This window comes from Ruditapes philippinarum, unplaced genomic scaffold (genome assembly GCF_026571515.1).
Source record: "Ruditapes philippinarum isolate M1 unplaced genomic scaffold, ASM2657151v2 ctg4534_1_1_1_1, whole genome shotgun sequence".
NCBI classification, from domain to species: Eukaryota; Metazoa; Mollusca; class Bivalvia; order Venerida; family Veneridae; genus Ruditapes; species Ruditapes philippinarum.
The window spans coordinates 51,687-68,925 of record NW_026863005.1 but is presented as its reverse complement, the minus strand read 5'-3'; the positions used below and the strand labels follow the sequence as shown (position 1 = coordinate 68,925).

The following is a 17,239-nucleotide window of genomic DNA, read 5'->3' as shown; positions in this document are numbered from 1 at the left end:
ATCACATTCGTATATAGTTGTGTTGTACCTGTGCTTAGGTCACGTAACCCAATATTGAGTTTATAGTTCATTCCATCTATTAACTTAAATTCCTGAAAGGTCTCGTAAGCTGTGTCGTTGTTGTAATTTTCAATATCAAGACGAACTTCTGAATGACTTTGGTCAGCTAATTCTTGTATGTACTTCAGGCCTATGATAAGTTAACAAGTGGTACATGAATTACTTACTATAAATGCAATCTATCATGAAAATATCAACTTATCATGAAAAAAAAACTTAAAGTGAAACGAAATAAAATCATGTGACACACACAAGAATCTCGCTATGAAATTTTTACTGCCTATACATTATTAACGCAAACTGATACACGACGATCTTATTATATAAATAAGTTCACTTACTTTAATTAATGATACATAACAAAATGATATCTAAATGATAGCCTACTAGACAGTTATTTGTAAAATATCAAATGCAATATAATAAGAAATTATATACATGCTTATAATCTGTATTCAAATCCAAGTCGTACACACTTTTGCATTGTCGTGAAATCTTGTTATTATTCACTTGTTTTTATCTTATTTTATATCAATATTAACATATCACAATAAAGACGTTCAAACCAAAAAATTGTCAAATGTCAAAATTAACAGAATCGTCAAATTGAATGATAATAAAACTGAAACATTTTTTAAAAATCTTGATACTCAAGATATTTTTGTCCAGATTGCTTTGGCAACTTTAATCCTTTCTTCGTATTTATGGTAGGCGAAAAGCGTAACAATGCAAAAGGTTAGCCAATGATATTATGACGTACGAAAATGATGAAAGAATCATTGTATTACACTTATTTAAACTATAAATGTACAATATCATCGGTTAATACATAAGCATTCCGTATGCTTTTTAGTGGGCGGGATATGACATCCCGCATACTCAAAGCCACCTGTTATCTAGAAATTCTTGCCCGCGAACCTGACAATCTGTTGGAAGAAAATACATTTTATCCTTTTTTGTATTTCTTTCTGTCCGTTTTGGCACAGTTTGTCACCTTACGTACAACTGCCCGCGTACAGTTCATAAAATTACTTATACAATGGAATACCATAATTTATTATGTCGTTTAGTTTAGCAAATTATTACATTTATCTAAAATATAGATATTAAAGTGAACTGTAAATTAAACCTAGCCACAGTTCTCCTCCTGCGTTTCCAAACCCATTTTCGTACTCTGTGAAGTTTCGATAAAACTCAATAGACCCGTCAAAGCGCCTATGAAATATCTACAAAGAGTAAAAGGACAAAAGCACAGTAAAGTCAAAATAGATAAATGCACTTAATGTTAATTCAAACTGACGTGGTATAAAGTCACAAAACAACTTTCAGTTTTATCTTATACCTATGAGGCGGAAACGGGGTGTTTCATAGAACTATTGAACTTTTTTATATCAAGCTTGATGGACTGTTCCGATTTTAGAAGTAAACTAAACCTAGCAGGAAAAGACCGGAATATTTAGCTCAAAGGTTACCTACCTACTTATGATGACAGCCGGCATTTGATTATTCTTCCTGCATATTACAAGGAAATGTTATTCGAATAGAATTTACGAAAACTAATATTTTCATTTAGCACTGTTTGTCTTTAGTAACGTATGCATTTACAACTTTCAAGTCTGTGGAAAACAGAAAAGAAGAAAACAACTATGCTCCAACGATATTTGCTGAACAACCTTTACATAAGGTTAATACTTTACATACCGTCCAGCCGCCACCGTCAGTGTCCATGTCACAATTCACAATAAGTATCTTCCTAGACTTCCATAGTTCTATCTCATAAAAGCCACTTTCTGCTTCCGGGTATTCATCAAGAATTTCTTTACAGTCGCTCACTAAGCAATAATGATATAACAATAATTAAAACATAACCTAGCTTCTAATGAAATCACCGAGTTAACCAATCAATATTGACAAATCCTGGGCGTTCATATTCCCTATTACCGATATATAAATTTTTGTATTGTGGCGTTTTCGATTTTGATGTTGTATTGTTTTTCAATAACACGAGGATTGATCATAAAGTTCTCAGCCCGATGCACTTCCGGTAGTTAGAGATCCCAACTTATGGTATTTTTTATATAATCGCCTCTACATCAATGCACTTTGCCCACCTGTGCTCCAGCTTGTTTAGCCCTTCAAAATACCGTTAAAGTACTTATTTCTGTGGGCTAAATATTCTGCGATTTTTGTTAAAATAAGGTGTTTTAAATTTCTGCGTATCTCATTTCTGCTATGTCATCATTCCCGCATTGATGCGTTTTATTTCTGAGTTTTAACTGAGTTATTTGGACAAAATTAACCGATAAAACAGACAACATTTCAAGATTCGATGACAAGGGGCAGGACGTGAAGTGGTTGCACACTTGGTTCAAGCGAGCGAATTAGTTGCAAACTTGACAAAATGGCGAACACGGCGTAATTTTTTTAAACGGGTGAACGAATTTTTGCCAGGCAAGTGGGTTTCTTTATTATTTTGAAGTTCATTAGTATGTCTATTCCATAATGCAATATATATGCCACACTCGGTTAAAGGTTTCAGCATCCTAGATTCTGTTTTGACGAAGTTATTGAAGATATAAACTGATCATGTAGATATTTTTTAATTTGACATGTGACTGTTCTTGTCGGTTTTTCTCCTAATTTATTCGAATTTGTACGTTTTGAACTGCATTTAACAATAACAAAATATGTTTCTGTCAATGCTGTACAAATGGTTTAGTTCGCAAGTCCGAAGATAACGTTCAATACACAAAAACATCTTGTTCAAGCACATTTTGGTTGCAGACTTATACTTCAAGCACTTTTGGTTGCAAACTTTTGTGTCAATAATGTGGCATGCATATTTTTAGCGAGGAATAACTAATCATTCTTTTAAAAAATAATTAGCAATATTAAGGCAATTATACCCGTTCATCTAATAAGAATTATATATACAAATTGTGCATGCGTGCAGATATATCCTAACAAAGGGTCTTTCAAATAGATATAAAACACAATATGCTAAATTGAAGTTCATTTGTGTTTATCTTCATCATTTTTTCTCCTCGATATACTTTTTTTATATCTTGGCATGACTTACTGTAAAGGAAAAGAAGAAAAAATAGCAAGAAACAGCTTTCATTATTGTTCTTTTTTGAGATTTGAAATAAATTTCATTGTATAGTAGATAAAAACTATATTAACAAGGGCACAAGGGCATTATTCACATGTTTCTTTAAATTGTTCCTTATTATTGACCAATCAAACATCTCCCAAATTCCCTAACTCGAACAATGACTTCAAGTAGTTTTGTCACGTATCAGTCAATGTAAATAACCAATCGTATATCATTTATATTATGATCTAAATCAAAATCATCTTTAGAATACCAATTGACATATGATGTACTTTTGGTTTGTAAAAATATTTTAAGTACAATTACATACTTTATGTCTAAAGCAACTGCTGATCTTTACATACGAAACAAACAAATTAACATTTCTTGTGGTTTTGATAAACTTTGGAAATCTTACTGAGTAACATCGTATGTGTGCACATGTCCTTATGTTTATGATGGAAATCATTCACTTACATACAACAGTACTCTCACATACGTTTGTTTTGTATGTAGTTTTCATTTGCGTTTTACATATGATGACATATTTTAGAATTGAAGTATCAATAAATATTTTTCTTTATGCTATTATTTTGTTTGCAGGCTTTTACTGATGATAATAGTATTGAACTGAGAACCATGTAATTTGAAACATAAATTGCATAATTGTTGTAAAAGAAGAAAGTATAAATAACATTTCAGTCCTACGCATAAACCCTTCCAGCCTGCTGAATCTCAGTAAGGGCTTATCAGCTAGTAAATCACTATAAACTGTATATCTCCCATTAACACGTCCACTGAGTTGAGAGTCTTGTCATCATTAATTGGTCCTCTGTGTTCTTATATCTAATGGCAGATACACTCACTTTTTATCGATGTTTTTTTTTCTCTGAGTCTGCGGCCCAAGTGAATTGTGAAACTTAGCAATTATTTGAATTATTTGTAAATATACTTATTATCACAAGATAAATTTTAGCTGCTAAATGAATTATATGTTGTGATATACCTTTATAAGTGATAATCATCTTCTTAATTAATAAACTTTCATAGTTAAGTGTAACTGTTACTCATGTTACTCACCCCCACCCCCCCCCCCCCCCAAAAAAAACAAAAAAAAAAACAACAAAAAACATTGTAATTTTTACTGCAAAGTGCAAGACTCTTAACTAAGTGACCAGGTGAGTGATATTTGTATTATTAGCTCGACTTAATATAAAGTATATGTAGAGCTGTCATACTCACCTCGGTTTGTAAGTTGGCGCCAGCGTACATACTTTAAATTACTGCCTATGTGCTGTTAATTTTTTATCTCTAACTTTTTTATTTTTAATTAGCTCATCTGAGGACAATGTCCGTGCGTCAAAAATTTATTTAAACAAATTCTACTCCTTAGCCACTTAGCCATTGATTAGGTATTTGGTATGAAACATCTTTTACTGAGTGTCTATCAAGTTTGTTCAGATTAAAGCCCTGTGGTAAAAATTGGCCCCGTCCCGAAGGGTCATTAATTTTCATTATACATCTGTATGTACACATGTATTCCTTATCATAATACACATCATGTGATAAGGTGTTAAACTCAAAAACCAGTATTTACAGAACATTTTTTTAACATATAATTGTCCATAAAATAATGTTATTTTTTACTCTACGTCTTCATTTCATCATAAGGGATTGACATAAAACTTCAAATATGTGTTTCTTACCGACAACTACATCATATGTGACAATATTGTTCACTTTAGCACCAATATTTTTCCAGAATATTTCCCCATGAACTCATTTTTTTCCTAACAAAATGTTACTTTTTACTTACTTTTTTATTTCCTAAGGTATCTAGTTCTAACTTAAAATATATGTTCCTTATACATGTGTGACAATATTCATGAATAACTCTAGCATGGCTATTTCCAGAATTATTTCCCCTTTGAACTTAGATGTTTATTATGCCCCCGAAGGTTGGCATATTAAAATCGAACCGTCCGTCTGTCAGTCCGTCCCGCTTCATACATATAGACAGTGGTGGTCGTGTCCGTTCTGAAACTTAAGAATGCATGAAAGGATTTTAATTTTTCTTTCATTCTTTCATATATGAAATAACCATAGATGTATGGTGTGTCACGAACAAGATTCGGGTTCCTACAACTAAGGTCAAGGTCACTGTGGGGGTTCAAACTTTTTCAATTGTCAGTTTTCATGTTAATATACATATAGGCAGAGATGGTCGTGTATGCTCTGAAATTAATATGCATGAAAGTATTATATTTTTTATTTCACATATGAAATCATCATAACTGTATGATGTGTTGCCCTTAAGACATATAAATGGTTGTTGTTGTGTCCGCTCTGTTACTTCCATATACATGAAAGTTTCAATTATAATTTAAAATATAAAGTCACCATAGATGGACAATGTGTTGTGAACAAGACCCAGGTTTCTTTGTCAAACTTAAAGGTCACTGCTGGGGTTCGAACTTTGTCAATTTTTACCACCACACTAAACATGTTATAGGTGGTTTATAACTAGAATCCTTTAGGGGCATTTGACAGCTCTTCGTTATATATTATTTTTATATATTTATATTTTTTGCTCTTACTCTTTTATTTATGAAAGAATGTACTTCTAACTTTAAACAATAACATGACAAGCTACATAACTCTCGCATCAATATTTTCAGAATCATCATCCTTTTATACTCAGAATTTTAGAAATAAAAAACTTATACAATATTTTTGTTTCTAAAATTATTTTTTACACTATCCCAACGCTGTACCGAGTCCCTGTGATTGTGAGTTGTAAGTGATTAAAATCCTTTTTAATGTAATCCAGACTTTTTAGTCTTTAACCTATTTAAAATTGAATGTATCTATGAAAATCTTAGTTTTCCTTATATCTAAAATGTTCAGCTAATAATAAAACTATACATTCTTGAAACATTATAGGATCATAAAACATTCTAGGGTGCTGCTATCACTGATACTGTGACAAGCCGTGTAATTGTAATTAAATGCTCATCACTGGCCAGAGATAGGAAATTTTTGGGGAAAACTGGAAATTTTGGGTTTATGAGTAGGACTGATTTATGACAAAAACAAGTAAAAGCACATAAATGTCAATAATTGCCAATGAATATAACCTTCTACACTCCTTTTGCAAAGATTTACTATGGAATTCAATAGAATAAGAATAAGTTTGCAACCAAAAATGCTTGAAGTATAAGTCTGCAACCAAAATGTGCTTGAACAAGATATTTTTGTGTATTGAACGTTATCTTCGGACTTGCGAACTAAACCATTTGTACAGCATTGACAGAAACATATTTTGTTATTGTTAAATGCATTTCAAAACGTACACATTCGAATAAATTAGGAGAAAAATCGACCAGAACAGTCACATGTCAAATTTAAAAATATCTACTTGATCAGTTTATATCTTCAATAACTTCGTCAAAACAGAATCTAGGATGCTAAAACCTTTAACCGAGTGTGGCATATATATTGCATTATGGAATAGACATACTAATGAACTTCAAAATAACAAAGAAACCCACTTGCCTGGCAAAAATTCGTTCACCCGTTTAAAAAAATCACGCCGTGTTCGCCATTTTGTCAAGTTTGCAACCAATTCGCTCGCTTGAACCAAGTGTGCAACCACTTCACGTCCTGCCCCTTGGATGACATTACTTCCACGACTGATAATGTGTTCCGTTGAAATCAATATGTATCGGTATATATACGTTAAAAAAACAACATGCAATGGCAAATTTGAATACTGTATTTGTATAAATATAATGTGTGAAAATAAACAATGGCAAAATCGCACGTCAACACAATATACTGTACAAATACATAAAAGGTATGTTTATAGCAGTTTTAATGAAAATAACAATCAAGGGTCATTTTTGCATCACCCCTCAAACTATAACAGTTTTCTTTTTTAAAAACTATTCACAAAAAAACCCATCAAGCTTTGGACGAGCGAAACTCAAACAAACATGATAATTATTTATTTTATATATTTTAATGCGTGTGTCTTTAACGAGAATACAGTGGCTAGAACTAAATTAAATGGAATTTTGAAAGGGAATCAGAGGTTATGAAGCCTGCATATCACAGATAATGACCTCAATAGACAAATTTAAAAAGTAGGCAACATATCCTAAGGGTGATTCAACATTATTCATGTAGAAATATTGTAACCACCTTAAGCCGGTGCTAGGGGGCGTGGACGGTTACTTGCACTTTCCAGTACCGTCGATGAACAGGCTCAATCAAACGAGTCTGCAACATTTTCAATTTTGCCGTGTTGGGCTTTCTTTGTCCATTGTTCCGCTATTGTAAGAAGAATAAAACCTTGGGGATATATGGCGTTTTCGTGAAAATAGATTAGTAAATTTTTATTCAGCAGTTTTAACATTTTAGGTGACGTTATGTTAAAGCTTAAAATTGAAATATTTATTTTTTATTGTAATCATATGTTTATGTATTTAAGTATAAAATACCCCCTTAAAATCAAATTTATAGAATTAATAAGGTTAAATTTAAGTATGCTCTTCCTGTGATTTATAATTAAATGCAGTGTTTTTAAAAGCTACTTTTCAATACATGAACGTATTTTATGTATTGAAGTGTACAAATGGGCAAATAAATGTGATAATTCTGTCCCAATTAATTTAGTTCGAAACAAAGTAAAAAAATAATATTAAGCTAAATCTAATTAAGGAAAGATTTATATTTAAGTTAAAATATTATTTTGATAATATATAATTTAGAGGCAATATTCCTCATGTTCGATATTGAAAGAAAATATTAATACATTGATTCTTAAACAAAAGTGTGAAAATGTAGTATTCAGCCGTGAAATGCTTGCATATTTTGTAAAGAGATAAATATTTTTGTTTCTATGAAATAAAATTCATTTGATAACTTTAATCAAACATATAATACATAAAGGGTATATTTTTACAGAAAAAAGGAAAGTCTCAAGTCATGCTGTTTATGGTTATTTTTCCGAGAGCGCCTGTTTTCATTGCCTCAGTGTAAATAATAGAAATGCAGATTATAAGTAAGCAATATTTATTTGAAATTCCTTGTCTTTTTAGCTCATCTGAGCTTGCTCAGGGTGAGCTTTTAGGATCGGTGAATGTCCGTCGTCCGTCGTACGTCCACAATTGCTTGTGAACACTCTAGCGGTCGCATTTTTGCCTCAATCATCATCAAACTTGGTCAGGATGCTTATCTAGTCGAAAGCTCGGATGAGTTCGAACATGGCCCATCTCGGATGAAAAACTAGGTCACAAGAGCTTAAAAAGGAAAAACCTTGTGAACAATCTAGAGGTCACATTTTTGACCCAATCATCATCAAATTTGGTCAGGATGTTTGTCTAGGTGATAGCTCGGATAAGTTTGAACATGGGCCATCTCGGATGAAACAGTAGGTCACAGGAGCTATAAATAGAAAAACCTTGTGAACACTCTAGTGGTCACATTTTTGAACCGATCATCATCAAACTTGGTCAGAATGCTTGCCTAGTCAATTGCTTGGATGAATTCGAACATGGATCATCTCTAGTGAAAAACTAGGTCACAGGCGCTAAAAATAGAAAAACCTTGTGAACACTCTAGTGGTCACATTTTTGACCCAATCATCATCAAACTTTGTCAGGATGCTTGTTTAGATAATAGCTCCGATGAGTTCGAATATGGGTCATCTCGGATTAAAAACTAGGTCACTGGAGCTAAAAATAGAAAAACCTTGTTAACACCCTAGCGGTCACATTTTTGCATCAATCATCATCAAACTTGGTCAGGATGCTTATCTACTTGATAGCTTGGATGAGTTCGAACATGGGTCATCTCGGATGAAAAAGTAGGTCACCACAGCTAAAAATAGAAAAACCTTGTTAACACTCTAGCGGGCACATTTTTGCATCAATCATCATCAAACATGGTCAGGATGCTGGTCTAGGTGATAGCTCGGATGAGTTCGAACATGGGTCATCTCGGATGAAACAGTAGGTCACAGGAGCTAAAAATAGAAAAACCTTGTTAACACTCTAGTGGTCACAATTTTGACTCAATTGTCATTAAACTTGGTCAGGATACTTGTCTAGGTCATTGCTGGGAATAAATCGAACATTGGACATCTCGGATGAAAAACTAGGTCACAGGAGCTAAAAATAGAAAAATCTTGTAAACACTCTAGTGGCTACTGTTGTGATCCAAATATTCTGTTAATTGGTCTGAAAGTTTTTTTGATGATTTCTAAGTCAAGATCGAACATGGGTCATCTTGGATGAAAAACTAGGTCACACTGCTCAAATATGGAAAAAACCTTGTTAACATTCTAGTTGTCACATTTTCGACTCAATTATCATCAAACTTGGTCAGGATGCTTGTCTAGGTAATTGCTTGGATGAGTTCGAAATCGCATGTGAAATTAGGTCACCGGAGCTAAAAATAGAAAAATCTTGTTAACACTCTAGTTGCTACTGTTTTGATCCTGGAAATTGGTATGAAGTTTGTTCTGATGATTTTAAGGTCAAGTTTGAATATGTGTCTCCTGGGTAAAAAACTAGGTCGCACTGCTCAAATATGGATAATCCTTGTTAACACTGAAGTGGTCACAAATTTTTGACTCACCTGTCATGAGACTTGGTCAGAATGCTTGTCTAGGTAATTGTTTGGATGAGTTTGATAAGTCAGGTGAGCAATCTAGGGCCATCATGGCCCTCTTGTTTATAAAAATGTACATGTAAGACATAGATGAATGAACATAATTTTTATATAGTAAATTATATGGTCAAATATAAAAAAATTATCATTAAGGTTTGAATGCATATTTGATAATATTGTCTCTGAAGTTGAATTTACTATTCTTATCATTAAAAACTGGTTTAAATATCCATATCAATGTTAACTATTAAATCAATATTTATTCACATTTTCCGATATTCTGTATTCAAATTGATTTTTGAACTGGGAAATATCTATTTATTCTATTATAGATTTGTCAGCTTTTACACATTCAGAAGATAATTTTTTTTAAAGAAAATATTCAAATACATGATTATAAAACTTTGGCAAAATTATTTTCACTATTATGCAGTTCTGTTTTGTTTTGTGTTTTTGTTTATTTTATAATAAGATATCATACATGGGCAGAAAACATTAACAGAAGGTTTAAGTGTCAAAAATAGATAAATACAGAATCCCTAAAAAAGCCCAACACGACAAAATTGAAAATGTTGCAGGCTCGGTTTGATTGAGCCTGTTCATGGACAGTACTGGAAAGTGCAAGTTACCGTCCACGCCCCCTAGCACCGGCTTAAGCAGAATTCAACATTTAAACATGAAATAGTAAAATTTTGAATTTAGAAACATCCGCAGATGTGTTCATATAAAAGTCGTTCATGCTTTGAAGTGGAGTTATCATTTAGTACATGTACAATGGACATGTACAAGAGGGTCCCCAGGGTTAATAACATAAGGCAGAGTTTAACTTAACAATGTAAATTTTGTAATCCCTGTGTGTTGGTGCAATAAATTTCATTATACAAAAAGAAAACTAAAACATATTCTGCATTTTCATAATTATAAAATCATAATATTATTTTATTGCATATGTTGCAATGGATGAAAAAAGGGAAAGAAATAAAGACTGTCGTCGTCTCATAAAATGGAATTGAAAGATTTTGTAATCTTTTGTTAATATCCATGTAAGGTTAAGTATTTTAGTGCCCCACAGGCTATTTATCAACACGTTTCGATACTAAATCCACATTTCATACATACTACAATTATATATAAGTATTTATTTTCAGATTTATATAGATCGTACGTAAATCTAGGTAAAGGTAAGAGAGATTATGAAATTAAATTGAAGAAATTTAGGCAAATTATCAACATATTAATTATTTAATGTATGAAATGCTATTAATGCTTAAATTAATAATCTTTAACTAAATCAACCATAAGTTAAGATTAAAAACAACTAATTTGTATAATTTTCCCTAAAAAAATAACTGAATCTTGTCTAATTAGCATTTCACGGTTTTATATTTCATTACAAGATTATTGTACAATAGAATCATATGTTGTATCAATTAATTTTGTTTATTTATGCACTTATCAACATTAAAGTTATAATTATTTATATTTACTTACTATAACAGTTAAGTATTAAAGTACCAAATTAGTAAAATTGTTGAAATTAAAAAAAAAATATTGTTCTAATATTTAACACTATATTTTACAAAATCCAATTTAATTTACAACTTCAAAATTTATAATGAAAAACTAGTATACAGATATGTATTATTTTGCAAAAGTCTAATTGTTATTCATTGAGATAAAAGGTAACTGCATAATACATATAATAGGTCTAGTGCACTTCAAAGTGCACTTATTAAGTGCAATTTAAAATGCACATCAACTTTGTGTAAACTAAAGTGTGAACTCACTGTACTTAAAAGGGTAAACATCAAGTAGACTGTATTAGTTTAAAGTATATTATTGACAGCAATATAAAGCTCGCAGATCTAACGCAAGGGAAATGAAATAAGAAGCACGTGTAAAATGGTCGCTTTTTGGACCTGCGATTATATATAAGATAAAGAAATGTCATTAAAAGAATTTGAATTTTATTTGTCTGATTCCGTTGCAGATTAGTTTTGCATTAGATTTTAGTGTTTACTTCATGTACTTTACATGATATAAGGCCTAAAGCCCTTATTCAAGTGAAATATACGGGAGAATCCTGCATGCTTTGTTTTTTTTTTTTTTTTTTTTTTTTTTTATTTATTTATTTTTTTGACCGGCTATCTTTTCGTTCTGTATTATAAAGTGTATAAATGGGCGGAAAAATCATCACAACCAAACCGTTTAAAAATTATTCCGTTGCAGATTCGATTTTGTACTAGTTTAGCGGGTCTTTCTTACATAATATTTGGACCAAAGCCCTATCCAAAACAATATGTCTAGGCGATTATCGCGTGTCATTGTCTTTTTTGTACCGGCTATTTGTTCTTTCTGTACATAAAGTGTATATATTTTCAAAAAGAATCATATTCTCGAGCTAACAATAAACAAAATAGATAAATACAGAATCCCTGAAGAAACCATTTATCTGATTTCGTTGCAGATTCGTTTTTATAGTAGTTTGGACGGCCTTGTTTGCACAATATGAAGACTAAAGTCTAAACAAAAGCAATATATTCGGAATATGTCCGCGTGGCATGGTCGTATTTTGTACCAGCGTTTTGTTCTTTCTGTTTAAAAAGTATATTTATTTTCGTAATAGTCACCTTATTCCTGAGCGAACATTTAAAAAGACTATTTATCTGATTCCATTGCGGATTCGATTTTATACAAGTTTGGAGGGTCTTCAAAACCAAATATTGGTACCAAAGCCCTATTCAAAACAATATGTCTGAGAGATGTATGTCGGGCTTGGTCGTTCTTCAACACAATATTTGTGAGCCATTCGTTAGAATACCATGTGTCTGGTTCCGTTGCGGTTTCGATTTTGTACAAGTTTGGAGGGTCTTCTTTGTCTAACATGAGGACCAAAGTATTAACCGAAGCAATATATTCGGGAGATTACGTTAGTTCGTATCAGCGATTTCTCTTTATATATATTAAGCATATATTGTCTTCATAAAAACAATATTCTCGAGCTAACAGTTAAACCATCATTTGTCTGCTTCACTTACAGATTCGATTAAAAAACTAGTTTGCAGAGTCTTTATTGCACACTATGATGACCAAAGCCCTAACGCAAACTATATGTCCTGGATATTTTTCCATGGCGTAGTCGTTTTTAGCACTGACTGTTTGTGTCTGTATATGAAGTGAATATAGCGTCATAGGGGAACCGGAACACTACAAGACTAAAAAAAAGTATTCTTCTACGACCGTCCTTCGTTTTTTAGTTAACTAAACATAATAACACTTTCATAAATATATCATACAGTTATGTGTATGACAATATGACAAGGAAAGAATGATCAACGGCCATGTATATCAAAGAAATTAAAACAACAACCCGTTATTCACTTATGTTTAATTTACTAATTCTGTAGTTTTCAGAATGGTTTCCATTAACATATATCAGGTCTATTCAAAAAAAGTTAAAATGACCAGGTCTGATGCTATACAATGTCTAATCCCTATTTCGAGCGCGATGTTCGTGCGCTTAAACTATTGATAAGAAAACAAAATATAATCATGCAAACCTGGTAAGAAAGTGAAACTGCATCACTTTATTTTCGGCATTGCTTTGCTGGTATCCACAGTGTCTATTTTAACTAGCACGAACATAAACTAGTGCGCGGGAATTGTAAATAAAATGTTATAATGCTTTCTATTTTGAGCAACCAAAACATACGTCCATTCAATTCGTATATACAATACACATTTAACTATCCGTCTCACAATGTAACAAATTATCCAGACAGGTCTATGTGTTCACGGACATTTTCTGGTTTAATCTTAGATCAATTGCATATGTCTAATCGTTAAAATATAACTTAGTTTTGAATTGGCGATGTCCTGTCAGGACAATAAGTTTCTTTAAAATGTTAACTCGAAGTGTTACATTACATGTATTATATTATGATTAAGGGGCTTTTGAGTCATAGAGAAACACTGGGTTATGTCTTCAATACATCTACCCTTCCTAAAATTTGAAAATATTCAGTGGAAAAAACAAAAGCTACTCTCTTTCGCTAGGGAAAAATACCGCATACATGTATATTGCATAGTTGGCAGCTAAGACAGAATGTCTAGTTTTACAAGTTTGAAAGTCATGAATAAAAATATTATATGTAGGGAAATCTTAGAAATATACAAAAATTGTGCTAAAATGCAAGATCAAAACGAAAATTATAAGTAAATTATTGAAGAATTATAGACGCCGACCGTCATAGATTCATCTGACCCAAAGGGTTTTAAAAATTAAATAATTATTTGAATTATATCAAAAGATTTATTGTAACATAGATTGGTTGTGTTATCTTTTAACATACATTGCAAATTCAGAGTAAACGAAAATTGCGTTCAATGTCACCAAGACACACTTATTTTCACCTTTTAAATTATCTTTATGAGGTTACACAATGCCTTACCGCTCTCCTTCAATTCCGCAACTGGAATTATCTATCAAAAGCGCGAGACATTTTTGTTACGTCATACAGTATGTTTCGTAAATTATTGTTGACGTAATAAAAAGATTTTTTGTCAGGTATCCATTTTAAGAATTATAAACATTGTGATGTTGAAAATGAAAATGGGCCGTTCTTAAATTATGGATTTAGAACATACTGAATTATGATGTGTTTCAGTTACATATTTCATTTGCTTGCCCAGATATCTCAACATATGGAACAATATATCATTTTAGTATTTAAGAATGAGACATAACAATGGATCAAAATAAATCTGGACCACAGTTCGTAAGATCAGGATTCATCATGACATTATTCAGGAGTCAACAATAGGATTCCTGAAGCTGGAAATAAACAAGCAATGATTGAAGGAATCCTTCAAATTAGAATTTGTCGTTTACAAAGATCTATTTCGAAATTCATCGGGATTCAATTGCGCCCAAAAGTAAGTACAAATTCTAGTTCATGCGACATTGTGTTCTTGGTGCTTTTTATTCATGTTTTTTGAAGATTGGCATCATGCATCGCAATCAAATTGTTACATATTGTAAATACAGCTTTTTAAAATAATTATGAAACGATCCCGAGATCCGCATGTACATTTTAGATATATGACACGTGCTTTCTCACGTTCATCTTCAAATGAAGAGTACTTCGGTAATGACTACGAAACATTAACACTACACACAATTGCAATAGAGAAAGCAAAACCTGCTTTTACAAGAAAAGTAGACACTTAAGAGAAAAATCCTGAAAAATCTCGAGGGTGACTTTTCTTAAGTTTACAAAAAAGTTAATTCAACCTCGTTTTGTTAATTCATACCAGGCAAAAGTTCATTTCCCTTTTGATTGGGACAGACTATAGTCTGGAGGTTCTTCCTTATACAATACGAGGACCAAACATCCTATTCTAAAAATATGCCTGAGAGATTTGTGTCAAGGTCGTTTTCTGTTTCGTTTTTTCTGAAAATAATGTGTATACATTTTCGTAAAAAACACATATTCTAGAGCCTACCGTTGAAACACAATTTCTCTGATACCGTTGCGGATTCGATTTTGTAAACGATTGGAGGGTCTTCTGTGATCTATATGAGGACCAAAACCCAATCCAAAACAATATGTCCAAGCGACTTCCGCGTTGCATGGTCGTATTTTGGAACTGGTTATTGAAATTATGCAATACAGGTACAGGTACAGGTATAATAAAGATATTTCTAAAAATCTTAATTGATAAACAAAGCTATTCAAAACAGGAGTATAGTTTATGTAATCAAAATTCACCTACCTGCACGTTTGTATGGTCTGATGGCATAATTTATTGCATGATCCATCTTAAAATACCAAATCCTAAACTCCTTGCATCCAATACATTCATGACTGTCCGGTTTGAATGAGCTAACGATGCAGCTGTGATGCCTGAAACAAATCGTTCTGCATTCAAACGGATCATGAACTGTAACTAAGAAAAGAATCTTGTTTGACTCGCAAATAAGTGGTGGACGTATGAAGTCGTTTTTCCTCCAGTGAATTATAGTGGACGATATTATCCGTACAACAAAGAAAGTCGTGATTAATATCAAAGTAATTGAATAAAATTTCATTTTATGCATTTTTTCGCGGAAAAAATATACTGTCGACTGTTATAACAAAAGAATGAAAATGTGTCAAGAAACATTGGTACTGCGACATTTCAACAACTGAATTATTGATTAATACATTATCTCTTTGATGGTTTAATTTCAAGGACATTGTAAATAATGTATAATTATAAGTCTTTGAGGGTAAAATTTCAAACACAAAGATTGTAAATATTTATATATAACAGTTAACGGTCTTTTGTTTGAAGTGTGTAAACTGATTTAATAATGTAGAAGCTACTTCTCTTTACAATGTCTATTTCAGTTACTTTTTACGTTTTAAACTAGGTTGTAAATAAACAAGATTAATTTTACTGACATGGATGTCAAAAAGAATTTCTGGGTGTCCGGGGGCGGCGTCCTGTGAACGTTGCCTTTGCCTTGTTGATATTTATTCTTGTTATTTCTTGCCATTTAGATTGTGCAGCAACAACTCTTATTTTTTATAATTTCAAGGCCAAATTGAAATGGAAAATTTAAAATGGGGCTTAGATTCTAATAACAGTCTCAGATACTTGACAATTCACAAAAAAATATTTTGAAGGTATCAGTTTCTTTTATTACTTTACCTTTGGTTTATAAATATTTTTGTTTATTTTCTGATTTTTTAAAAAAATTTATATATAAATTGTCTATTCATATTAAATCTTATTTCTTGTAAAATTTTAAAAAGTTCTGTATTTAAAAAGGGAGTTGTACAGTATACATCAAAGCTAACTCTTACCACTTGTCCAAATACGATTTTAAAAAGTGCAATGATACACAGACTTGATTTTAGTTTTTAGCTCACCTGAGCATGCTCAGGATGAGCTTTTAGGATCGATGATGTCCGTCGTCCGTTCACATTTAGTTGTTAACACTCTAGCGGTCGCATTTTTGCCTCAATCATCATCAAACTTGGTCAGGATGCTTATTTAATTGATAGCTCGGATGAGTTCGACCATGGGTCATCTCGGATGAGAAACTAGGTCACAAGAGCTCAAAATAGAAAAACCTTTCTAACACTCTAGAGGTCAAATTTTTGCCTATATCATCATCAAACTTGGTCAGGATCTTTGTCAAGGTGATAGCTCGGATGATTTCGAATATCGGTCATCTCGGATGAAAAAGTAGGTCACCGAAGCTAAAAATAGAAAAAACCTTGTTAACACTCTAGCGGTCACATTTTTGCATCAATCATCATCAAACTTATCCAGGATATTTATCTAGTTGATAGCTCGGATGAGTTCCAACACGGGTCATCTCGGATGAGAAACTAAGTCACCAGAGCTAAAAATAGAAAA

The 17,239-nt window shown here is 32.1% G+C and overlaps 1 protein-coding gene across 1 annotated transcript; it reads right to left on the bottom strand.

Moving 5' to 3' along the window:
• Positions 1–28: 28 nt before the first annotated feature.
• LOC132720858 (ficolin-1-like) lies at positions 29–15,650 on the bottom strand (the record flags this gene model as incomplete). Its single annotated transcript, XM_060705082.1, has 4 exons — positions 15,605–15,650; positions 1,762–1,892; positions 1,190–1,286; positions 29–190 (listed from the first exon to the last, which is right to left on the bottom strand). Coding segments are annotated over exons 1-4 (436 nt in total), but the record flags the coding sequence as incomplete, so codon positions are not given.
• Between the last annotated feature and the right edge of the window lie 1,589 nt (positions 15,651–17,239).